At 40.8% G+C, this 19505-nt stretch overlaps 1 protein-coding gene across 18 annotated transcripts in view; it reads right to left on the minus strand.

Annotated features, from left to right (window-relative positions):
• The window catches only part of kcnma1a (potassium large conductance calcium-activated channel, subfamily M, alpha member 1a), a 293601-nt gene that overhangs the window by 56705 nt on the left and 217391 nt on the right, over window positions 1-19505 (minus strand). For 11 of the 18 annotated variants that reach the window (XM_055227007.1, XM_055226999.1, XM_055227009.1 and 8 more), the window contains 6 exons: window positions 19197-19327; window positions 17389-17583; window positions 16277-16395; window positions 15973-16197; window positions 14588-14616; window positions 9113-12407 (listed from right to left, as the gene is read on the minus strand). In XM_055227007.1, the coding sequence (XP_055082982.1) occupies window positions 12256-12407; window positions 14588-14616; window positions 15973-16197; window positions 16277-16395; window positions 17389-17583; window positions 19197-19327 (851 nt within the window). In that variant the 3' untranslated portion in view covers window positions 9113-12255. Of the gene's footprint in view, window positions 1-9112; window positions 12408-14587; window positions 14617-15966; window positions 16198-16276; window positions 16396-17388; window positions 17584-19196; window positions 19328-19505 lie in introns of those variants that run through there. The other 7 variants (XM_033979262.2, XM_055227011.1, XM_033979258.2 and 4 more) reach the window with 3 other exon arrangements.

Raw genomic sequence — 19505 nt, forward strand, 5'->3', positions numbered from 1 at the left:
CCGGGCTAAATGGCTGATCAATCAATTTGACTGGGATCGACCCGGCATCAGTTCTGGCCGCATGCACACACCCGGAGCCACTTTATTGTAAATCAATCATTTTGAAAACACCTCACATCGGGGCCCTGGTTCCTCACTAACAAGCCATCAATTCAAGCACGGCTGCAGCATGGCGGAGCACCCTTATCAGAGCACAAATCAACAGCCAAACATCAGCGGCATTCCCACTGCCTCTCCCTTCTGTCCTGTTTTGTCGCTTCGGAGGAGGCGAAGACGACTGCGAATTTTTTGAGCACGCCACTTAAGATAACCCAAGGGTAATGGTGTTTGCACATTTGGGAGAGAAATGAGGGCAAATGCCAGGGAGGGTGGTGCGTTCTCCTGGCCACTGGATATTTGACGTTAAGAGTGTAAAATTGAGCACTTGAGCTGGAGGAGAGGTGGAGGGGGAGGGTCCACAGACGGCCGGGATGTCCACTCCAGTGCTATATGTCCTACTAGTGCCGTCTCAACAGTCATCGGCCTCATCATAACACCTCTGAATGGGTGGTGTGCGTGCGCTTTGAAGGATCCTCGGGAGATGTGGTCGTGCCCTTGACACTAGTGGACTCAATGGGCAAAAGAAGGTTATTGGACCATGAAAGGGCAGAATATGGGCAGTATGTTTACCAGATCTTGCTTTGTACAGCTTGATAAGGCCCACCACATTTACAACGGCTGGTACGATGTGTCAGCCTGGATAGATTGGTGGGAAGAAAAATTGTGTTGCAGATTTAACTGGCTGTGGAATGGCAATGATATGATGACATCTCACTTTAAGGCAGATTTATTTAAGTTTTAATTCAAAATATCTGTCTCGAGCCCAATCAAACATGATCATGCAATCAAATTTGATGCATGTGAAATAAAAGCTCATTGGTCATTTATCATCTACAAACAAAATGACATTTCACTTACCTCAGTTTAACAGTTGTGATTCGCTCATTGGTTCTGCAGAAATCCACAATGTTTTTCAGTCCCTTGTCATATTTTCCCCTTTTTCCTTGTATGCAACCATTTTTGTTTTCATATGGACGGACCACGCATGTCCGTGTCCTAATTCGACAAATGCACCGTTCGAAGTATCTGGCCGATGAAGGGCACTCCTCCGTGCAGCTACCCTATCGTGCCGAAATGGGACAGGTCTACGCCACAGAGCCTACTTCAGCCGCGGCCGTGCGCTTATGTTATGCAGCCTACATTACGTTGCTTACATTACATAGCTTATGTTACGTCACCTAGCAACCGTGACAGCTGTTGACTAATGAGCTAAACGTGGAAAATGGACACTGAAATAATTACCGTTTTTAATACTTTATTATTTCCTAGAAGAAGAGCCAAGGTGTCGTCGTCACAGGCGTTTATTTCTGTATATATTGAATGACATAAGGAATTCATCTTTCCTTTTGAATACCAATTGGCAAATATGATGTTATAGGTGATTTCTTCCCAATTGTAGCTAGTATTACATAACTTCAAGAAAATATACCTTGTTTCTCCCATAGAAGAAGTCATGTGCGGTGCATGATGGGATATAGCAGTGCGCAAAGTGTGCTTGGATGCACACTTCGTTCATGCCAATCTCCATGGAAACACAGGGCACATTTGTCGGCTGCATTCCTAATAGGCCTATGTCAACAAAATAAAGGGATATATTCAAATCAGGATGTTTTTTATTTTTTATTTAAGATTATTGGGATTATTTATGTAGCCTATGTATTTTATGGGAAAATATTAACTGATGAAAAGCTTGTAATTATGTAGGCTAAGTAAACAAGAAAAAGTTTCAAATTGATATAACAAAATTTAAGATTTTTTTCCTATTTACCTCACCTTGTTTTAGGTTTTAGCCTATTTAATCAAACTTAAATATATTCAATGGCAATATATATGCCTCTTTTTTCTTCTAAATTATTCTGGTGCATTATGGGTAATGTGACATGTGAATCCTTGGTAAATTAACCACCTTCTAACAAAACGGAGGACACATGCCAGAGTAGTGAGTGATGACCTCATGGGTGTTGTGCAAACTATGGAATTGCTATTAACTAGTCACCTGGCAAATCCACACTATACACCTCTGTATTTTTAAACAGGATATCGGTCTGGACACCACTCCCTCGTCATGCCTCGAGCCAGACAGTAGGCTACTTTGCAATCCGATTTGTTTATTTCAGTGACGCGTGAAACAAAGTTGGTCATTGGTCAACTATCATTTTGAACACAAGGAAAACTCACCTCAAAGTTTAGTGTGTTGCTCACTGAAACCCACCAAGACACAAGGAGAAACATGCAAACTCCACACATAAAGGCCTTATGTGCAGTGTACACAAATGATACAATAGTGACCCCTAAATCAGGAAAACCAGGTAATGGAAATTAATGTAACTTTTCTATATATTTCACAGGAACTATTCCACTGAACAAAGTGCATTGAACACAAAGGACAAAAACTGTGAACTTTATTTTAAGTAACTATTTATTTGGCAATTTGGCAAAACTCACAAAAACAACAAAAACAGCTTCAAGAATTTTAATTGAAAGATTTATTTATTTGTTCTCTTTAGCTTGGATAGTGAATCATCAGAACATATTCTTTTGGGAGGGGATAGCAAAAAGCATTTTAATTTGATATTTAATTTTAATGTATTATTTTGATATGTATTTATTTTAATGTATTAATTTGATAAAGAATTTTAATTTGATATTTATTTTAATGTATTATTTTGATATGTATTTCTTTTAATGTATTAATTTGATATTCATTACATTTAAATGTATTAATTTGATATTTATTTTATTTTATTATATTTTATTAAATTTGTCAGTATCAAATGGTTCAATCAGTTGGTTAAAAAATGTGTATAGGATTACGTTATTTATGAATTTCAGGGAATGTTATTAAAGTTTTGTTATAAGTTAATCTATGTTTCTATATTTCTTTCTTTTTTTTTTTTTTCTCCATCTCTGCCTGGGGGAGCTTGGTCTGGTCTGCTGGAGATGGAGCCCTCATCACCACCAGCTCTGTGGGAACAAACACAAGAAGAGGGGGAGCAGAAAACCACACAAGAACCACACTATTTACATGCTATTTACAACAGAAATAACAGAATGATAACACAGCAAAACACACAGCACTATACTTAACTTAAAATCTGTCATATTTTTCTTATTTCTTTCATTTTTTAAATTTTTTTGTTTCACACTAAAACACAAGAACCACACTATTTACATGCTATTTACAACAGAAATAACAGAATAATAACACAGCAAAACACACAGCACTATACTTAACTTAAAATCTGTCATATTTTTCTTATTTCTTTCTTTTTTTTTTTTTTTTTTTTTTTTTTTTTTTTTTTTGTTTCACACTAAAACACAAGAACCACACTATTTACAACAAAACTGCAGAATAATAACTAATACTTATATGTATATATGTAATTTAGGGACATTTTCAGAAGGGTCAAGTGATGGTGTAGTGGAGTGTTTTGTAGGCGGCTTACATGGTTTTGCCAGACAGTAGGGGAAGCATACGCCCCCTACTGCATCCTACAGCATCTTGTTTGTCTGTTGGCTGTTTGTATTTGAAAATAAAAATACGAACAGGTTCAAGGAGCATATCACACACATGGGATAAGGCACTAAACAGCAGAGTAGGGTACGCACCCTGTGGGGGTGAAAATGTGTTATATTAAGTTATTGATGCAGCAAAAACAATGAATTCAAAATCTCAGATTTTTCCACAATGCATAATATATATATCATGGAATGTGTAAAGCGTTGATGAAGAATACACAAATTAGGAGATCCACAAATTCAGATCACAAACATAAAATATGTTTTTACACATATATACATATGCAAATTAGATTGTATATGCAAAAAAAAAGTCTGAAGCCCCCCCTACTGTTTGGCATTTTATCCTGTGTGTGATAAGAAGTAGGCTCACTTGTCACAATTTATGCTCCTTGGACCTGCTCGTTCTTGTTTTCCAAGCAGAAACAGCCATATCATGGGTTTCAAGCTATAGCTACCACCCTCTGTGGTCATACCAATTAAGCAATTCAAATCTAAATATTATATCTTTCAGAGTATCAGGTGAGGACCTTTCCCCATTCAAAGTCCTTCAAATCAGGAAGGAATAGACAAACAAAATGCAATGGGATGCAGTCCTGGAGAAGGCATCAGACAGTAGGGGGCGTATGCTTCTCCTACTGTCTGACAAAACCATGTAAGCCGCCAACAAAACTTGTCACTACACCATCACGTGACCCTTCTGAGGAAACATGCAAAGCAGCTAAACACAGCCCTGTCTGACAGAACAATCAATATCAATATATATATATAAAAAAACTTTTTTTTTTCCACACCTATATACAATATGATACAATGTCATAGTCAGTTGGGATCAGTGGAGTGCCAGGAAAAAGTCAGCGGAGTGCCACGTATACAGAGCAGGCAGGGGCATACCAATCATAGGGGTTCAGAGGATTAACAGTAGAAGTGGGCGTATTAGGAAGATCAGGGAGGTACATATCAGGAGCAGCAGCACGTGCCTCAGCATAAGGAACAATGCGAAACTTAGGACGAGTGTAGAGCTTGCAAGCAGAAGCAGTAGAGGTGGGCAGAGCAGGAGCAGCAGAGGTGGGCACAGCAGGAATAGCAGGGGCAGCAGAGCGTGCCTGAGCGTAAGGAACATGGCGAAACCTACGACGAGTGCGGAGCTTACCAGCAAAAGCGGTAGAGGTAGGCACAGCAGGAGCATCAGAGGTGGGCAAAGGAGGAGTAGCAGGGAGGAGCATAGCAGGAGCATCAGAAGTGGGCATAGGAGGAGTAGCAGGGAGGGGCATAGCAGAAGCATAAGAGGTGGGCATAGGAGGAGTAGCAGGGAGGGGCATAGCAGGAGCATAAGAGGTGGGCATAGGAGGAGTAGCAGGGAGGAGCATAGCAGGAGCATAAGAGGTGGGCATAGGAGGAGTAGCAGGGAGGAGCATAGCAGAAGCATCACAGGTGGGCATAGGAGGAGTAGCAGAGAGGGGCATAGCAGGAGCATAAGAGGTGGGCATAGGAGGAGTAGCAGGGAGGAGCATAGCAGGAGCATAAGAGGTGGGCATAGGAGGAGTAGCAGGGAGGGGCATAGCAGGAGCAGCAGGGGGGTCAGAGCAGGAGCAGCAGAAAGGGGCATAGCGCGGGCAGCAGAGAGGGCTATGGCAGGAGTGGCAGGAGGGGGGCATAATAGGAACAACATAGATGGGCATAGCAGAAGTAGCAGAGAAGGGCATAGCAGGAGCAGTAGGGAGTATGCGTGTTTGCATGAGTGGGCGAGTGTATATGTTTCTGAGTATGTATGTGCATGTTTGTTTAGATGTGTATGTGATTGTGTCCATGAGTGTGTGAGGACTTAACTCCAGATGTGAGGACGTGTGCAGGAGGTCTGGACGTCACGAGCACAGCTGGGCTTTGGCTCACACAGATCTGTGGAGAGAAACATTTGTGTCAGACACCGATGCTACAAACAGGGCTCACACACAGCAAACCCAGAGAGGACAACAAAAGGGACCTAAATGATAAAACTGTAGACACCAAAATGCTTCTTACGTTTGTTCCAAAAATTAAACTTTATGCCAAAAGCTGAATGCGCATGGCAAAACAGCAGTTCTTGACCAGTGAAGTTCATTACTATTACAACGTTTTAAAGTCAGCACTTTACAGCAGCTCTTTGCATACATGTTATATGAGAAGACACTGTTTTTTTAATAACCCCAAATGCATGTGAATGTTTTGAAATTATACACTGGTAGTTGGCCTTACCCCGTTTTTTAATTTTTATTAAAAAGAAAATTTAATACTTGGCCTCTGTGTGTAACAGTGTCTGCAGTACTAGATCAACAGTGGTTTTGATCAACAGTATTTTGATTGATTTATCTAACTCATATGTATTGCCCTGAACTAATAGTGAATTTGTCATGTTTTAAGGTCAACTACTATTTGTAGAGCGAAGACATGTTACACATGTTACAATGCACAGAGGTACCCAATTAGTGAGTGCATTGCTATTTCAACATACACATTCATTTGACACACTGTGTGGACCTCAAAAGTGTCCTGTACAACACTTTATTCTCAGCCACTGAAAGGCAACAATGCAAAAAGCAGTAGGTGAAAATGTATGGTCTTCTGGTTATGTCCAGAAGGTTAATAGTCTTTTTGAAAGGACAAAATATTGAATAATGCACAAAATCTGGTATTTTCAAATGACAGATCATAAAAATTTGCAAAATGAAATCACATCTGGAGGCATATTGCAAGAAACACAAATGTTCAAACAATGTAGTAGTGTATTGTCAACAAAAACTTGTAATCTTACTCACAGTGAGAAGAGAAAGTAGCCAAAACTTTTACTCAAGTAAGAGTACTGTTACTCCAATAATAAGCTATTACTCAAGTAAAAGTATGCTGCTAGAAAAGCACAGTGAAATAACTACAATTTCTTTAAAAAGTTACTAAAGTAAATACAGTACTGTATTTGAGTACTGAGTACTCCCAGCCTCTGTGGCCTATACACACAGACTAATCATTTTCATTTTGTATGAAACAGAAATCATAAACTCACAAGGGCACACATTTCTTTGAATAAACTCACTGTAAACATGACCTGGGTTTTGTTAAAATGGCATTTTGTTATATTGGTTGTATTCTGTGTAATACCCCATAAGGACTAACGTGAACTAAGATTACCTTTAAATAGCAACGACAGTAATCCTATGATAACTGCTGCTAGCCTGTCTGACCACTTTCATCCACACTACTGCACTTTGCTCCAGTAGGCCCAAGCGACAGTGGCGCAGATACATGCCCCAAAATGGAATAAATATGACCAGGACTGTATGCATCCCCCACAGATACGGCCTGACTGACAGCCTGATAACAGAGCTAATCATGTTGATTACGGTTTTGTCTTTTTTTTTATAGCCATAAAAATCATGTTAAACGAAGTATCAGAATTTACGCCATTTTTTCACACAACTACTTCTATTTTACACATCCATCCGTATTTTTTCTTTTACGATGATTTATGATGATTATTTGTGATTATTTATGTTTTTATTTGTGTGATTTTAATGTCCTTCTTATTCTGTAAAGCACTTTGAATTAGTTTGTGTACGAATTGTGCTATACAAATAAACTTGCCTTGCCTTTACGCATCGAATAAATGATTGGGAAAATCCCCGCAGCCCCGCGCTCTCGTTCGTCACCTTCGAGGGACAACAGAGGCAGATTACTGTAATGATGGTAAAATATTTAGATAGCCCCATGTCTCCGCTTTGAGACGCCGTTTGAATTTACATGAGAGCACGACTGGTTGCGGAGTTACGCTGCTGGAAAGTCCGCAACCCGCTCTATCTGCGACGATACGATCCGACGCTATAGGGTTAAACTAACTCGCGCTTGTTTATGCGTGTGCAGCGCCCATGATGTGACCTCGGGTCAGGTGTAATCTGACTTTGTCCTGTATATTAGTCGTGTGACTGGATGGATGACGGGACGTGGTCTACCCAAAATGCCTTCGCGATCGACGTAATGAACACCCCTGCCATAAGGACTAACAGTGAACATGGAAAGTCACAAACCTCACGTGTTTTTCTCCCAGAAGTCTCGCAGTCAGAGTCAGGAGGCGGTCAGTAGAAGTCTGGGTGAAGTCTGGGTCCCAAAGTGATGTCTTTTCCGATGAAATCGTCAAATGAAGTTCACAAGTGCAGGTTTTGGCGCAACCGAGGTTTGCAAAGTTTGCAGTGAGGCGCTTGGCAACAACCACAACAAAAACAGGACGCATGTGCGCACTGACGTCAGCACGCGCGCATCTCTGCGTGACCTATATCCGGGTTGGATGAAATACTCTATTTTGTTAATTAAGTAAAAGTTCACATACAGGAGCAAAGAAAGTACCTGTTTCAGATGTACTTAAAGAGTAAGAAGTAAGTTTGCTCATATTTTGAGGTCCTGTAAGGTTTCAAATGTATTGACTTTGATAAAGATTTGTGCTGAATTTTGCTCAATAGAAACGACTGAATCTAGTTGTTTTTATTTGTATATCTTTGTTTGCGCAAACTATGAACCTGTTAAAAATAAACCCTCAGCCTTTTCAGCAGGGCTCAAACAATAATAGGAATACTTACTTTTCAGTCCAGTTAAAAAATGTAATGGAGTAGAAAGTACAGATACTGCTCTCAAATGAAGTGAAGTAAAAGTAAAAAGTATCTACTTTTCTTAAGTAAAGTACAGATACCTAAAAGTACAATACTTTACTATGTTTACTTTGTTAAGTTCCACCAGTGTATATAACCTACAGCCTGCCAAATATGATCTATAGCTCCTATTACATGGCATCATAGGCCGACCTGTCTCAATGTCGGGACAGCAGACTCTCTTTGACAATTTGCTGAATGTCCCTCTCTGTTCAAAGTCCACTAGCCTAAAATATCCAGGCCAAAATTGATACATGTGCCAGATTTCTAATAGACCTGTTTATCCTTTTTTTCAATCTAACTAAGATCCCTGTAAATAGCCTACTGATGGATTGTACTTTGCTCCAGTAGGCCCAGGTGACAGCTGTGCAGACACCTGCTCTGATGTCCTGTAGTGCTGTGGCCACCTGCACAGATACATGTCCTAGAATGGAATAAATATGATCAGGATGCAGAAGGTTTGTATGCAGCCATTCTGTTGTAGGTTATAGTTGCTAAACTGAGGAGAATGAATTAACCCAACAAATGAATTCATCTACTGAGTAGACCAAGCACTTTTACATTAAAACTAAATTAATTAAATAGTTCTAGAAAGAAAGAGTAAAAAGCAATTGACAGAAATACTAGGCTACTAAATGACCTGTTTGGAGGCCACATCTGATTTACACTTTACACGAGACAAAACAGCAAATCATTTACAAGGTAAGAGTGATGCACGAGAGCAAGACGCCTTTACAGAATGTGGTGCTCCAACAGTGGTGCTAGTTCATATGGGCATAGGCCTAGTAACTAATGTGGCATTTGGAGGAAATGACAAAAGACCATTTTAGAACACAAATACATCCATTTTAATTTGAGAAAATACAAAAAGAAACCATGTACAATCTATGTACAAACGTTTTGTACAAGACAATATAATTATCAGCAGATTATATTTGACAGAGTCAGGTAGATCAACTCAGCACCATCAAATAATCCATGAATCCATTGCATTTTGAACACATCCAAACTAATGACTGCAATGACACAACTCCAGTTTGCTGTGGTGAGAGACACTGTGCAGACAGATCCTGTTTGTGGTTTAAGCGGTGCCCTGAACTATACTTAACTGATAAGCAGCCAACACAAAAAAGATATTCTTAAAAAAATAAAATAAAAATAAAACTGCTGAATGCATTATATTAAGACTTGATACCCACCTCCCATCCCATAAGTTTACAATTTTCCATTACTATCCCAGCAAATAAGTTAAATCCTTCTTTTAGAGCAAAACAGATGAACAAAATAACAGTAGAGCGCTACGCTGTCTTTGATTTAAGAACACATGATCCCAGCGCATCGTTCAGTCATCCAGTGTAACTCTGCCTGACCTTGATATGTTTCATCCTAATGCCACTTCTCGCTGTAGTGGGACTTGCCGGGCCCTCCATTTGACCTCTTGGCTCTGCCTGGCACGGCGCTGGCACGGAGGCATTGATGGCTTGGATGTTCTCCGTACCAGCACCCGACATGTTTTTCACAGTGGAAAACGACTAGGATTTGGGTCGCTGAATGACTGAAGGATGCATCTTTTCATGGCACTTCAAAGAAAAAAAAACTCTAAAAATATATTTAGAGGTATACAATGCAAAGACCCAAACAACAAACAAGCAAGGAGCATTCGAAAAATAGAGCCGACGCTACGAAGTGAACAATGCGTTTGGATTTAGCTTAGGGTGCTAGTTTTGCAGCATGTAAAGTATATAGTAGTATTCCTATGCTTAAGTACTTTGAGAATACTGTGTAAACAAAGAAGCAGTCAGGACAGAGAAAAGTTGAGACAGATTATGACGAGCTGACAAATTGGAATGTAAACCCTGCAGAACAATAATGTTACGATTGGAAACTTAAGGGAGATCTCTCTTGCTGAATTGGTGCTACCTTCCATCTTTGTTGAGAATAAACCTGATCTTATTTCATCTGGTGTGCTGCTTACCAATTATTCTTTTTCTTTTTATCTTTTTGTAAACATTTTTCACGTGTTTCATTCTATGTATAATGTTCTTTGCTGTACCAAATATGTATCATTGTGTAATAATCATCAATCACGTATTTGGTGAAATGAAGTCTATTCTGCTACAGTGTGACGACGGATCACAGTTATAAAGTTCACTTGAGGACAATGTGTATGAGGCTTGAGTCTAGTATCAGCACAGCCCACAGACACACACGAAACTCAGCTTTGTTCAATGTAAAGTGGTCTACGCTTTGGGCGGATTTACACTAAACTATTGAGCACATGGGATCTCTACTTTCCACATGAAAAGTGTGAGAGGCCTGCAGAGACTGGAGACGGGAGTTAAACACTTGAAGAACCTAATGTAGGTCATTGGCCACAACAGAAGGTCATTCACAAGTCTAACCCAGGAGCCTGTGTCCAAGTGTCCAAATGAGACACATCTGTCTGAGCACTAAACGTGTTATGGAAAAGCAGCGCATTTCATTAGTTCATTGCCCAGAGCTGAGCTGCCAGACTCAATACAAGCCTTGTAGCCTTATTAGATTTAGAGTGACACACCAGTTAACAGGGCAACAACATGAGTGTAACATCAAACTAAAAGTACTGGTGACCAACAGAACACTGTGGATATGACATGTTAATTAAATAGAATCATAAATATTTTCTCATATTACACTTTGAGTTCCTATAAAAATAAGTACAAATTGATTATGCTTATGGATATAAAATAATTCTATCATAAATCTCACATGTACGTGAGGACCACAGCTCCATGTGGATCAGAGTCAGTGTCAGAACACACTGGAGTCTCACATAGTGTTGCATTTTCAGCCAACTGCTCTGAGCTCCTGACCAGCCGTGCTCCTGAGAGAGGCCAGGGGACTGTGGGCTGAGCACAGAGAACATCCAAGCGCTTTACTGCCTCTGTGCCAGCCCAGTGCCAGGCTAGAGCTCCGGTCAAAGGAGGGCCCATTCTGCCCACTATGCAATATGTGGCATTAGACCTGTCCAGCAGACAGACGCAAACATTCAGTAATATTAGTACTCATGGGGATCCCACTATGCCAGGCAGCACTCACAGGCGTTAGCTGTGGTCCACAGCTGCTGCTCAGAGCTCAGGCGCAGTTGGCTTCAGTTTGATAGAAAATGCAACACATGGTTATTAGACTATTAGATTCTTGTTGTAAAGGCTTTGATAGGAGCGCACATGCTAGTCTGACTGGTGCAGCATCATGTAAGCCGACGGTGAAGATGGCACTGTAATGCTGTTCACTCATTCACACTCTCAAACTCACACACACACACACATGGACACATGAGGGACAGGCCTCCTGCCTCATGGACTCATCACAGCCTCCTCTCCTTTAGCGCAGCCACACTCAGGAGGTGATGGTGGGTTAGTAAGCCTCCGCTGCCACGCACATCTCCTTCTGTGGTCAGACTGGTATTTGGACAGTGGACAGTGGGCTGGGGCGTTCCAGTTGCTCTGTCAGCAGTGTTCAGTTTTTAGTGCAAATTGAACAGAAGTAGACGAGGCCAGCTGCTTTGATGTGACACATCCGGATGACTCACAGGGAAATATGATATGATCATTATTATTGATAACACAAATGTAACCCTCATTCTCCACACACTAGCAGCTCTAGGCATGGAGTCTGGTCACATCCAGAGGCAAACTATTGCAGAGAATTACAGGAAGTACTTTTTTTTCCGTCAACTCTAAAATAATTCCAAAAAGTGCTAGGGGAGAGGGGCTGTACAATCCGTGTTGACTGATTGTCATTATGTACATGTCTATGGATACAGAATAAATAAACAATGTCCGAGCATGGAAGTAACATTAAAGGTATACACATTGGAGGAGGTCCCTTTAGTGGAGAGATATGACAGTCTTCCTCCTGCTCATCAGTCCTGCGCTGACCACGGCTGTCCGCTGCTATCACAGAGCAGTCCACAAGGAGGCGGGCTTCAGCATTCATCTTCTACTTCTCTGATTGGTGGGATCAGACTACTGGTGGATTTGTATTGGTTGACTTGGTTGGCCATGTGAGTGCTCATGGGCTTGATCTGAATGTTCCTGGGGTAGGCGTTGTCTGGTTCATCTGTAAACCATTTCTTTTCTACAGAGGAACAGACAGAAAAAACAGAGTCAGACATTGGTTTGGAAGAGCACACTGACATTTGAAAACCATACGCCTCAGTTTAAGTGGTACATTTGTTTGTTATGTGTAGTTAGTATATGTGTTCCAATAGACTTTGCCTATAATGGTCAAATCTTCTATATTTTCAAACAGTGCCCCAATGGAAGGTTCAAAATGGCTGTAAAAGTTGTAGCTTAAAATTAAAGTTTAGTCCATTTCAATAATGATTTCAATAATAATACAAAAATAAAATAAAACAAAAACACTTCTCAGACTCAGAAGTTGTGTCCTAGATAAGTAAGAGGGCTGCAATGCACAGGTCTGTAGGCAGCACAGGTGAGTAGTTAGTAAACTGTCTGCATTCCCGACTCTGCTGTACCTTTCAACATGTCTGTTCCTCATGGGTAGAATTTCACATCTCTATCTGGTTTAAAGTACAGAACAGAGCCTGAGGAGAACCAACATGTCCGCCATCTACTCCGGGATACAGAAGCAAGGAGGAACTTCATTTTTTTTTACGCCTTCCATTGGTCACGTCTAACCCTTTACCGCTGTGACCGAGGCTCGGGGCAGGACACACTTCTTAAACTGTGAGCGGAATAAGACTTGGATCGAAATGAGTCTGACCGACACAAGTTCATAATCAAATACTAGTGATTGAGTATTAGTTCTGTTTTGCTTCAGTCGATCGCAATAAATGGAATTAATGGTGCACTATGTAGCTTTTCTAGTTGAGAACTTTCCACGTGTTTGTCTCCATGGAGATATCAGTGCTTTAGCTGGAATGATTCACCATATGGCATTAAACTTATCTATTGTCAAGAAAACAAGCCAGGTGGAAGTTATAGGTCAGATCTGTGGAGAGGTGGAGAGGTATAAAGCATGTTTTAGAGTATTTTTAACAATAAAAACACTTAAATATAGGTTTAATGCGAGTGACAGTGGAACATTCCTGGATTAACATCTTCACTAAGAGCCCATCACAAATGTTGTATTGTTCACCTTTAAGTAGTTTTCTGTTTTAAATTCTACAGGTGGGAGTTGTGACCAGTGGCGGAAGAAGTACTCAATTCTGTTACTTAAGTAAAAGTACAGACAGCAGAGCAAAACGATACTCAAATAAAAGTACAAGTATCACAAAGTACCTGTTTAAAAATGTACTTAAAGAGTAAAAAGTACTTCACGCAGGTTTTGAGATCTAATAAAGCTTCAAATGGACTGATTTTGAAACAGATTTGTGCTAAATTTTGCTCAAACTACAAACGTGCTAAAAATAAACCGCTCGGCCTTTTCAACATTTCTCAAACAATAATAAAAAATGCCTTTACTTTTCCAGTTAAAATGTAATAGGTTTAGATACAGGCTCTCAAAATGTAGTGACGTGAAAGTAAAAAAAATTACTTAAGTACAAAATTTAGGTATCTGTACTTTATTTAAGTACTGCACTTTACTACTTTTACTTCATTATGCTCCACCACTAATTACAAAAAGTCTCTAATAACGCTCATAAGTCTATTCTACCTCTATAACAGAACTTTTCACAATACTTAAAATAATAGTTCCAAGTAATTGAAATTTAAAGTATAACCAAAATAACAGATTATTAATAATTTGATTTTAAAATTAGCCCTATAATTTTGACGTACACGTTTTCTCTGTGCAAACGTCTGCTACAGTGTCGTGACAGGAGAGCATTCAGAAGGAGGGTATATGCGCACACACACACACCTCTCACACAATGCAAACCAGTCAAGCCCCAAAAGAAAGAAAGAAATCAGGAGAGGCGTGACTAATGGTGAAACAAGTGACGATGTGGGGAGCTTTGTGTCACGGGAAGCCATATCCAAAAGTGGAGGAAGAGGAGAATGAGGAAGAAGAGGAGAAGGTGGAGTCATCTGAACCTCATGCAGCGTGGATGGTCTTGCTCATGGAGGAAGGGAGGAGGAGGAGGAGGAGAAGCAGCAGCACGTTTGCTTCCATTCGTGGTGAAAGCAAAACTTAAACTGAGGCATGGTTCGGAAACTTCTTTTTTTTTTTTTTTTTCCCAGAAAGCATCCAAGCATTCCTCGTCATAACAGTATCCGTGTACAGGACACAGTTATGAGAAGCAGCCCATAGGTAGAGATGGCTAAGTCATGCAGAATCGTTAACTTGCGTACCTTGGCCCATTCTATTCATCCTTGTTGCACTTCAGAAAGAGAGGTAAGTGGTCTAATGTAAGTAATAGTTTTTTACAGTGTCCACGGCAAATGCACACGTCACTAAAACCAGTCCAACAATCATATAGGCTATACATCTTAGTAGCAAAGATGTATTGTTGTTTTTAAGATACAATGCTAATATGTAAGTAACAAATCTGCATGCTTTCACAAATCCTTGAACTAACACAGCTAACCCATGTCTTAACAGCTAGACTAATGATATTAAACTTCTATATTCACATAGACAATACGAGCTTGCGACAAAGCGTTACGGACATGTTTATGAAAAGTTAATGGGGATGGTTAGCAAATGTTTTCGCCAAATTTCCGCTAAGGACTATAGTGACAAAACACAACAGCGACACGTCACATTAAAAATCACACGATACACTACAGCCATGATCCAAGTTAGATCATGTGGACAGCAACTTGACAAACTCTAGTACACATAAATACAACAAATACACTGATTGACTTTGGTGGAGGTAGAGGCCTAAGTTATTAAGTTACTACTAACCACAAGGACAAAACTAGCGTATTCATGTTTTTTTCTCTGTTGTAATGGTCGCTGAAGCAGAGTGACGACCGCATGCACATGATAAAGCTGTGGAGACCATGAAGCACACGTCACACGCTGTAAAAAGTGAATATCTATGTGACTTTATATTTCTTGCGTTTGGAATAATGCTCTAGTTACGGAAATACAGTATGTAGTTTGTATATGTGCATTTGACCAATTCCTCAATGCTGCTGGGGTAGGGCTGTAGTCCTATAAAAGTCCTGTATAAAAGTCGCCTAATAATTCTGTTTAGATATGAAGTATTTATATGGGGCGACATCAGAAAGGAGAAATTAGTGCGTGAGTTAGCTGAAAATATGGTATGTTTTATTGTGTACAAAGGCAGATTAAACTCATTATTCACAAGTTTAATCTGTCCTAAAATAGTTCTTTTAACAGTTGTAGTCTTGTAAGTGCAGTTTGGGTCAGATACATAGTGATACCTAATTGTTTCTACCTTTTTAGTTGGCTAATCGCTTGGCAGGATGTTTCTTTAACCGTGGACCTTAATCAAAGTTTGTTCAGCGCTACCCAGCTGGAGGATTAGCCTATTATTAGCACGTTTTAGGCTCATAGAGGGTGCCCAAAGTGCGAGCCATGTCCATCCGATTTGTAAAGAGTCAAAACTAACTGAATCAAGAAAAATATTTAGAATTAAATTATGTAGAGCTTCATTTTTTGCAGCGTACAAAAGACAACAACCTGGATAGTTTCACAGCACACATACACACACACGCACACACAGTACATGCAGTATTTGTAGTACTGTGAGATGTACCCGTACTTCTGCTTGTCGCGGGACTCTCTGCTCTTGCTGCTGCGGTTCTGCCGGTTGGATGGAGGGATGGAGTGGACAGACGAGCTCTTCTTGCTGGAGGAATGGGAGGAGTGGGAGGAGTGGGAGAAGCTTGTCCGTGACTGGCCCGCGTTGTGGTCGAACTGCATGAGACAGAAGATCAGGTCTGTGGGCACCAGCTCGAACTCATATGGAGGGTTGGTGATCACGTATCTAGAAAGAGAACGACAGAAAAAAAAGGTTGGAACTCTGGTAAAACATCTTTATTGGGATTAAAAGAGAGGAAGGATACCGTTTTGTGCACTGGCTGGGTGTGCCGAGGTGGGCGTCTCTTAGCCTGTAGATGCCAAAACACAGCATGTTGTATGTCTTCAGTGCTTTGCAGAATAGATCTCCGTAGCAGCCACCGTCCTGGTTAAGAACAGAAGACAATGTGCCATATTAGTTGTTGCTTAAATTCAGTGGTGGAACAAGTACTCTGTTTTGTTACTTAAAAGTACAGATACTGGAGCAAACAAATACTCACATGTATCACTTAAAAAATCTACTTGAGTAAAAGTACCCGTTTAAAAATGCACTTAAAGAGTATAAAGTAAAAGTATTTTGTGCAGATTTGGAGGTGTTATTGATTTTGTGCTGAATTGTGTTCAACATAAACAAGTGAATCCATGTTTTTTTTGTTTTTTTAGGCTGTTTTTATTTGTATATTTTTGTTTGCTCAAACTGTGAAAAATTAACCCTCAGCCTTTCCAGCAGGTCTCCAACAATAATAAAAAATACTGTTCAGTTCTGTTCAAAAATGTAGTGGAGTAGAAAGTGCAGACACTGCTCTCAAATGTAGTGAAGTAAAAGTAAAAAGTATCCATTTTAAAATAGACTAAGTAAGTACAGATACCCAACATTTTTACTTAAATATAGTACTTCACTACTTTTACTTCTCCACGCTCCACCACTGCTTATACTGTATCCTGAGGCATTCCAGTCATTTTCAACTTCCACTTTCAACAGAATTTCCCTTCATACATTTTGTCCTAAATGATTCTGACAGCAGTTATTATAATAGTATAGACTCACCTTTGCCCCACACATCACTTAGGCCTTTTTATAATGAGTTGTTGAAATGATCTTTGCTCAATTTTTTTTCAAGCCCTAACTTCATTTTGCAGATACTTTAGTTAGTAAAAATCATGCTGAAGTTTAAAATCTCATTATGTTGAAACCGACTTAATTATCTGCTTTTTTCTTCATTCTTCTCTCCAAAGCTTTGTTCTTTCCACCCACTAGGCCTGCTTCACACAATCCCAGTTCTTCACATCACATTAGGAAGCATACGGGCGGAGGAGGCCAGATCTGTGCTGCTGGGGAGTGCCAAAATGTGTCATCTCTACTTAAAGCTCCACTTACCCCCAAGTCTGCGAAGGGGCCGTCGTAGAGGGCGAGCTGGGCCACGCGACACCTGTCTCTGTTAGCTAGTGTCTGCGGCGTGCTATAGCCTCCTCTCAGAGCGTTCTCTTCAGCCAGCAGTGCCTCCAGCTCTGGGGTGGCCCCACCCGTGACCAGTGTCCGGATCAGGGTCAGGATGTTGTCGTTAAAGTAGGTCTGAGGAGAGAAGAGGGGAGAAGGGGACAGAGGATGTGAGCAGAGGGTGAGTGCACTCCCTTTATAATCATCCATACAAGCCATGTATTACATATTTAAAAACTGACACTTTTAAAAGCATGACTGTTTTCTCAGTTTCAATGCATCTGATGTTGATATTGAGTTGATATTGTTAGTAATCAATAATCACTTATACTGCCTATAACTCCTGTTTATGGTCATGTTCCAGACTGTCCCTGCTGCCCATAAAACCATAATTCATATTGAAAAGAGGCCTTAAGTGTGGCAGGAGGGTGATTTGTTCTGAAAGTGTTTTCACTGTATAATGTCAGCGCTGTGCTCTGAAAGAGCGCTTTGACTGCTCTCGGCGGGTGTCAGGTTCTCTTGTCCTTCAAGCCGATCACAAGCTGCTTTTGCAGCGTGTGAAGACAGGCCGTGTCACCTCCCGCCACAGCCAGAGTGGCAGCTCGTCTCTGGGGCCCCTGACAGGCCTGCCCAGCCTCATGATGGATGAGCACTGTCCATTAGCTGCCCTCACCTCTGACCGCACACAGCAACACACAGCATCACACAGCATCACACAGCAGCACACAGCAGCACACAGCATCACACAGCAACACACAGCAACACACAGCAGCACACAGCAGCACACAGCAGCTGACGCCCGCTCCTCTGAGCTGCACTCTGTGAGGGCGGCTGGATGAAGCCATCACAGCTCCGCAGGGAGAACACACCTCTGAGCAGCTTATCTGTGAGGCTCCAGTCACATTGTCAAAGATCAGACAGAGCTGCTCGGGCTGGGACTGTCAGGTCTCTGTCATCAGCGTTAATATGACCCTCACAAGTCCCACAGTCTTCAGACCTGATGACCCCTCAAACTGAGAGTTCTGATCAACTAACACAAGATAAAGTCATGAGAACTTTTCTCTCTGATGTCACTGGGCTGTGCTCTGATCTCTATACAATTATGTTAACCAGAGTATTGATTTTATTTTATGGGTTGTGCATCTATTTCGAAGCTTGGCTTTGACTTTCACATCCAAATAATGAGCTTTCAGTCCTAGTACAAATCAACTACAGATTAAATCTCAACTACCGCAGCTCCTCTAGACCACTGAGATCGTTTGAGTGTTGGTGTTGTTCACTGTCAGCACAAATACAGACAAACACCAAGTGGCATCAGCTCTTATGTTCGAGCTTGGTCTTCTTTTCTAAGTCCAGCAACAACATGCAATTCTTTTCCTTGTTCAGAATTTGGTCCCTGCTCCATTAGCTAACATGACACAGGCTAGCAGTACAGTAGTTTTACTAATTATGCATTTGAGAGAAGGGCTCAAAGGGGAATTGCAACTGAATCAAAACCACAATTACGATAAGCAGCTACTTAGGTAATATAATGTTCATTGCAAAGAACAGAACCTCCAATCTCCTTAAGGTCTCACTGTCTTGATCTTATCCAGGTGACCTCTACAGCTGTGTTCTGAAATACACTTCAGATTTCTGTTCATTGTAAGTTGTCTAAACTAAATATTGTCTAAATAATATTTCTCTAGGGTCCTAACAGCTTCGCTCCCATCAGCCAGTGCATTTGTAGTTGTGCACAAAGTACTCACAGCGCTCATGAGGGAGTCCAGTACGCTGACAGCGAAGGCCGTGCCGCAGGCAAAGGGCTGAGTGAGGTACAGCTCTGTGTCCGGGTCATCATCATCGTCCTGGTCCAGGAACTGAACGTTTGAGTCGTTCACTGGGGGACACAAAACACAGTTACACACAGCACTGGATTGTATTCACTGTTATTCTCACTCAGTTATTCTGTTAAGTCCATTTCCACACCTCATCAAGCTCTGAATATTGCTAACTGGTAAAAAGTGATCCATTTTAATTGTACTTTGTGTATTTCATGAGTAATACCTTTGTGTTTT

Source organism: Periophthalmus magnuspinnatus, chromosome 15, assembly GCF_009829125.3.
Source record: "Periophthalmus magnuspinnatus isolate fPerMag1 chromosome 15, fPerMag1.2.pri, whole genome shotgun sequence".
In the NCBI taxonomy this organism is placed as follows: domain Eukaryota; kingdom Metazoa; phylum Chordata; class Actinopteri; order Gobiiformes; family Gobiidae; genus Periophthalmus; species Periophthalmus magnuspinnatus.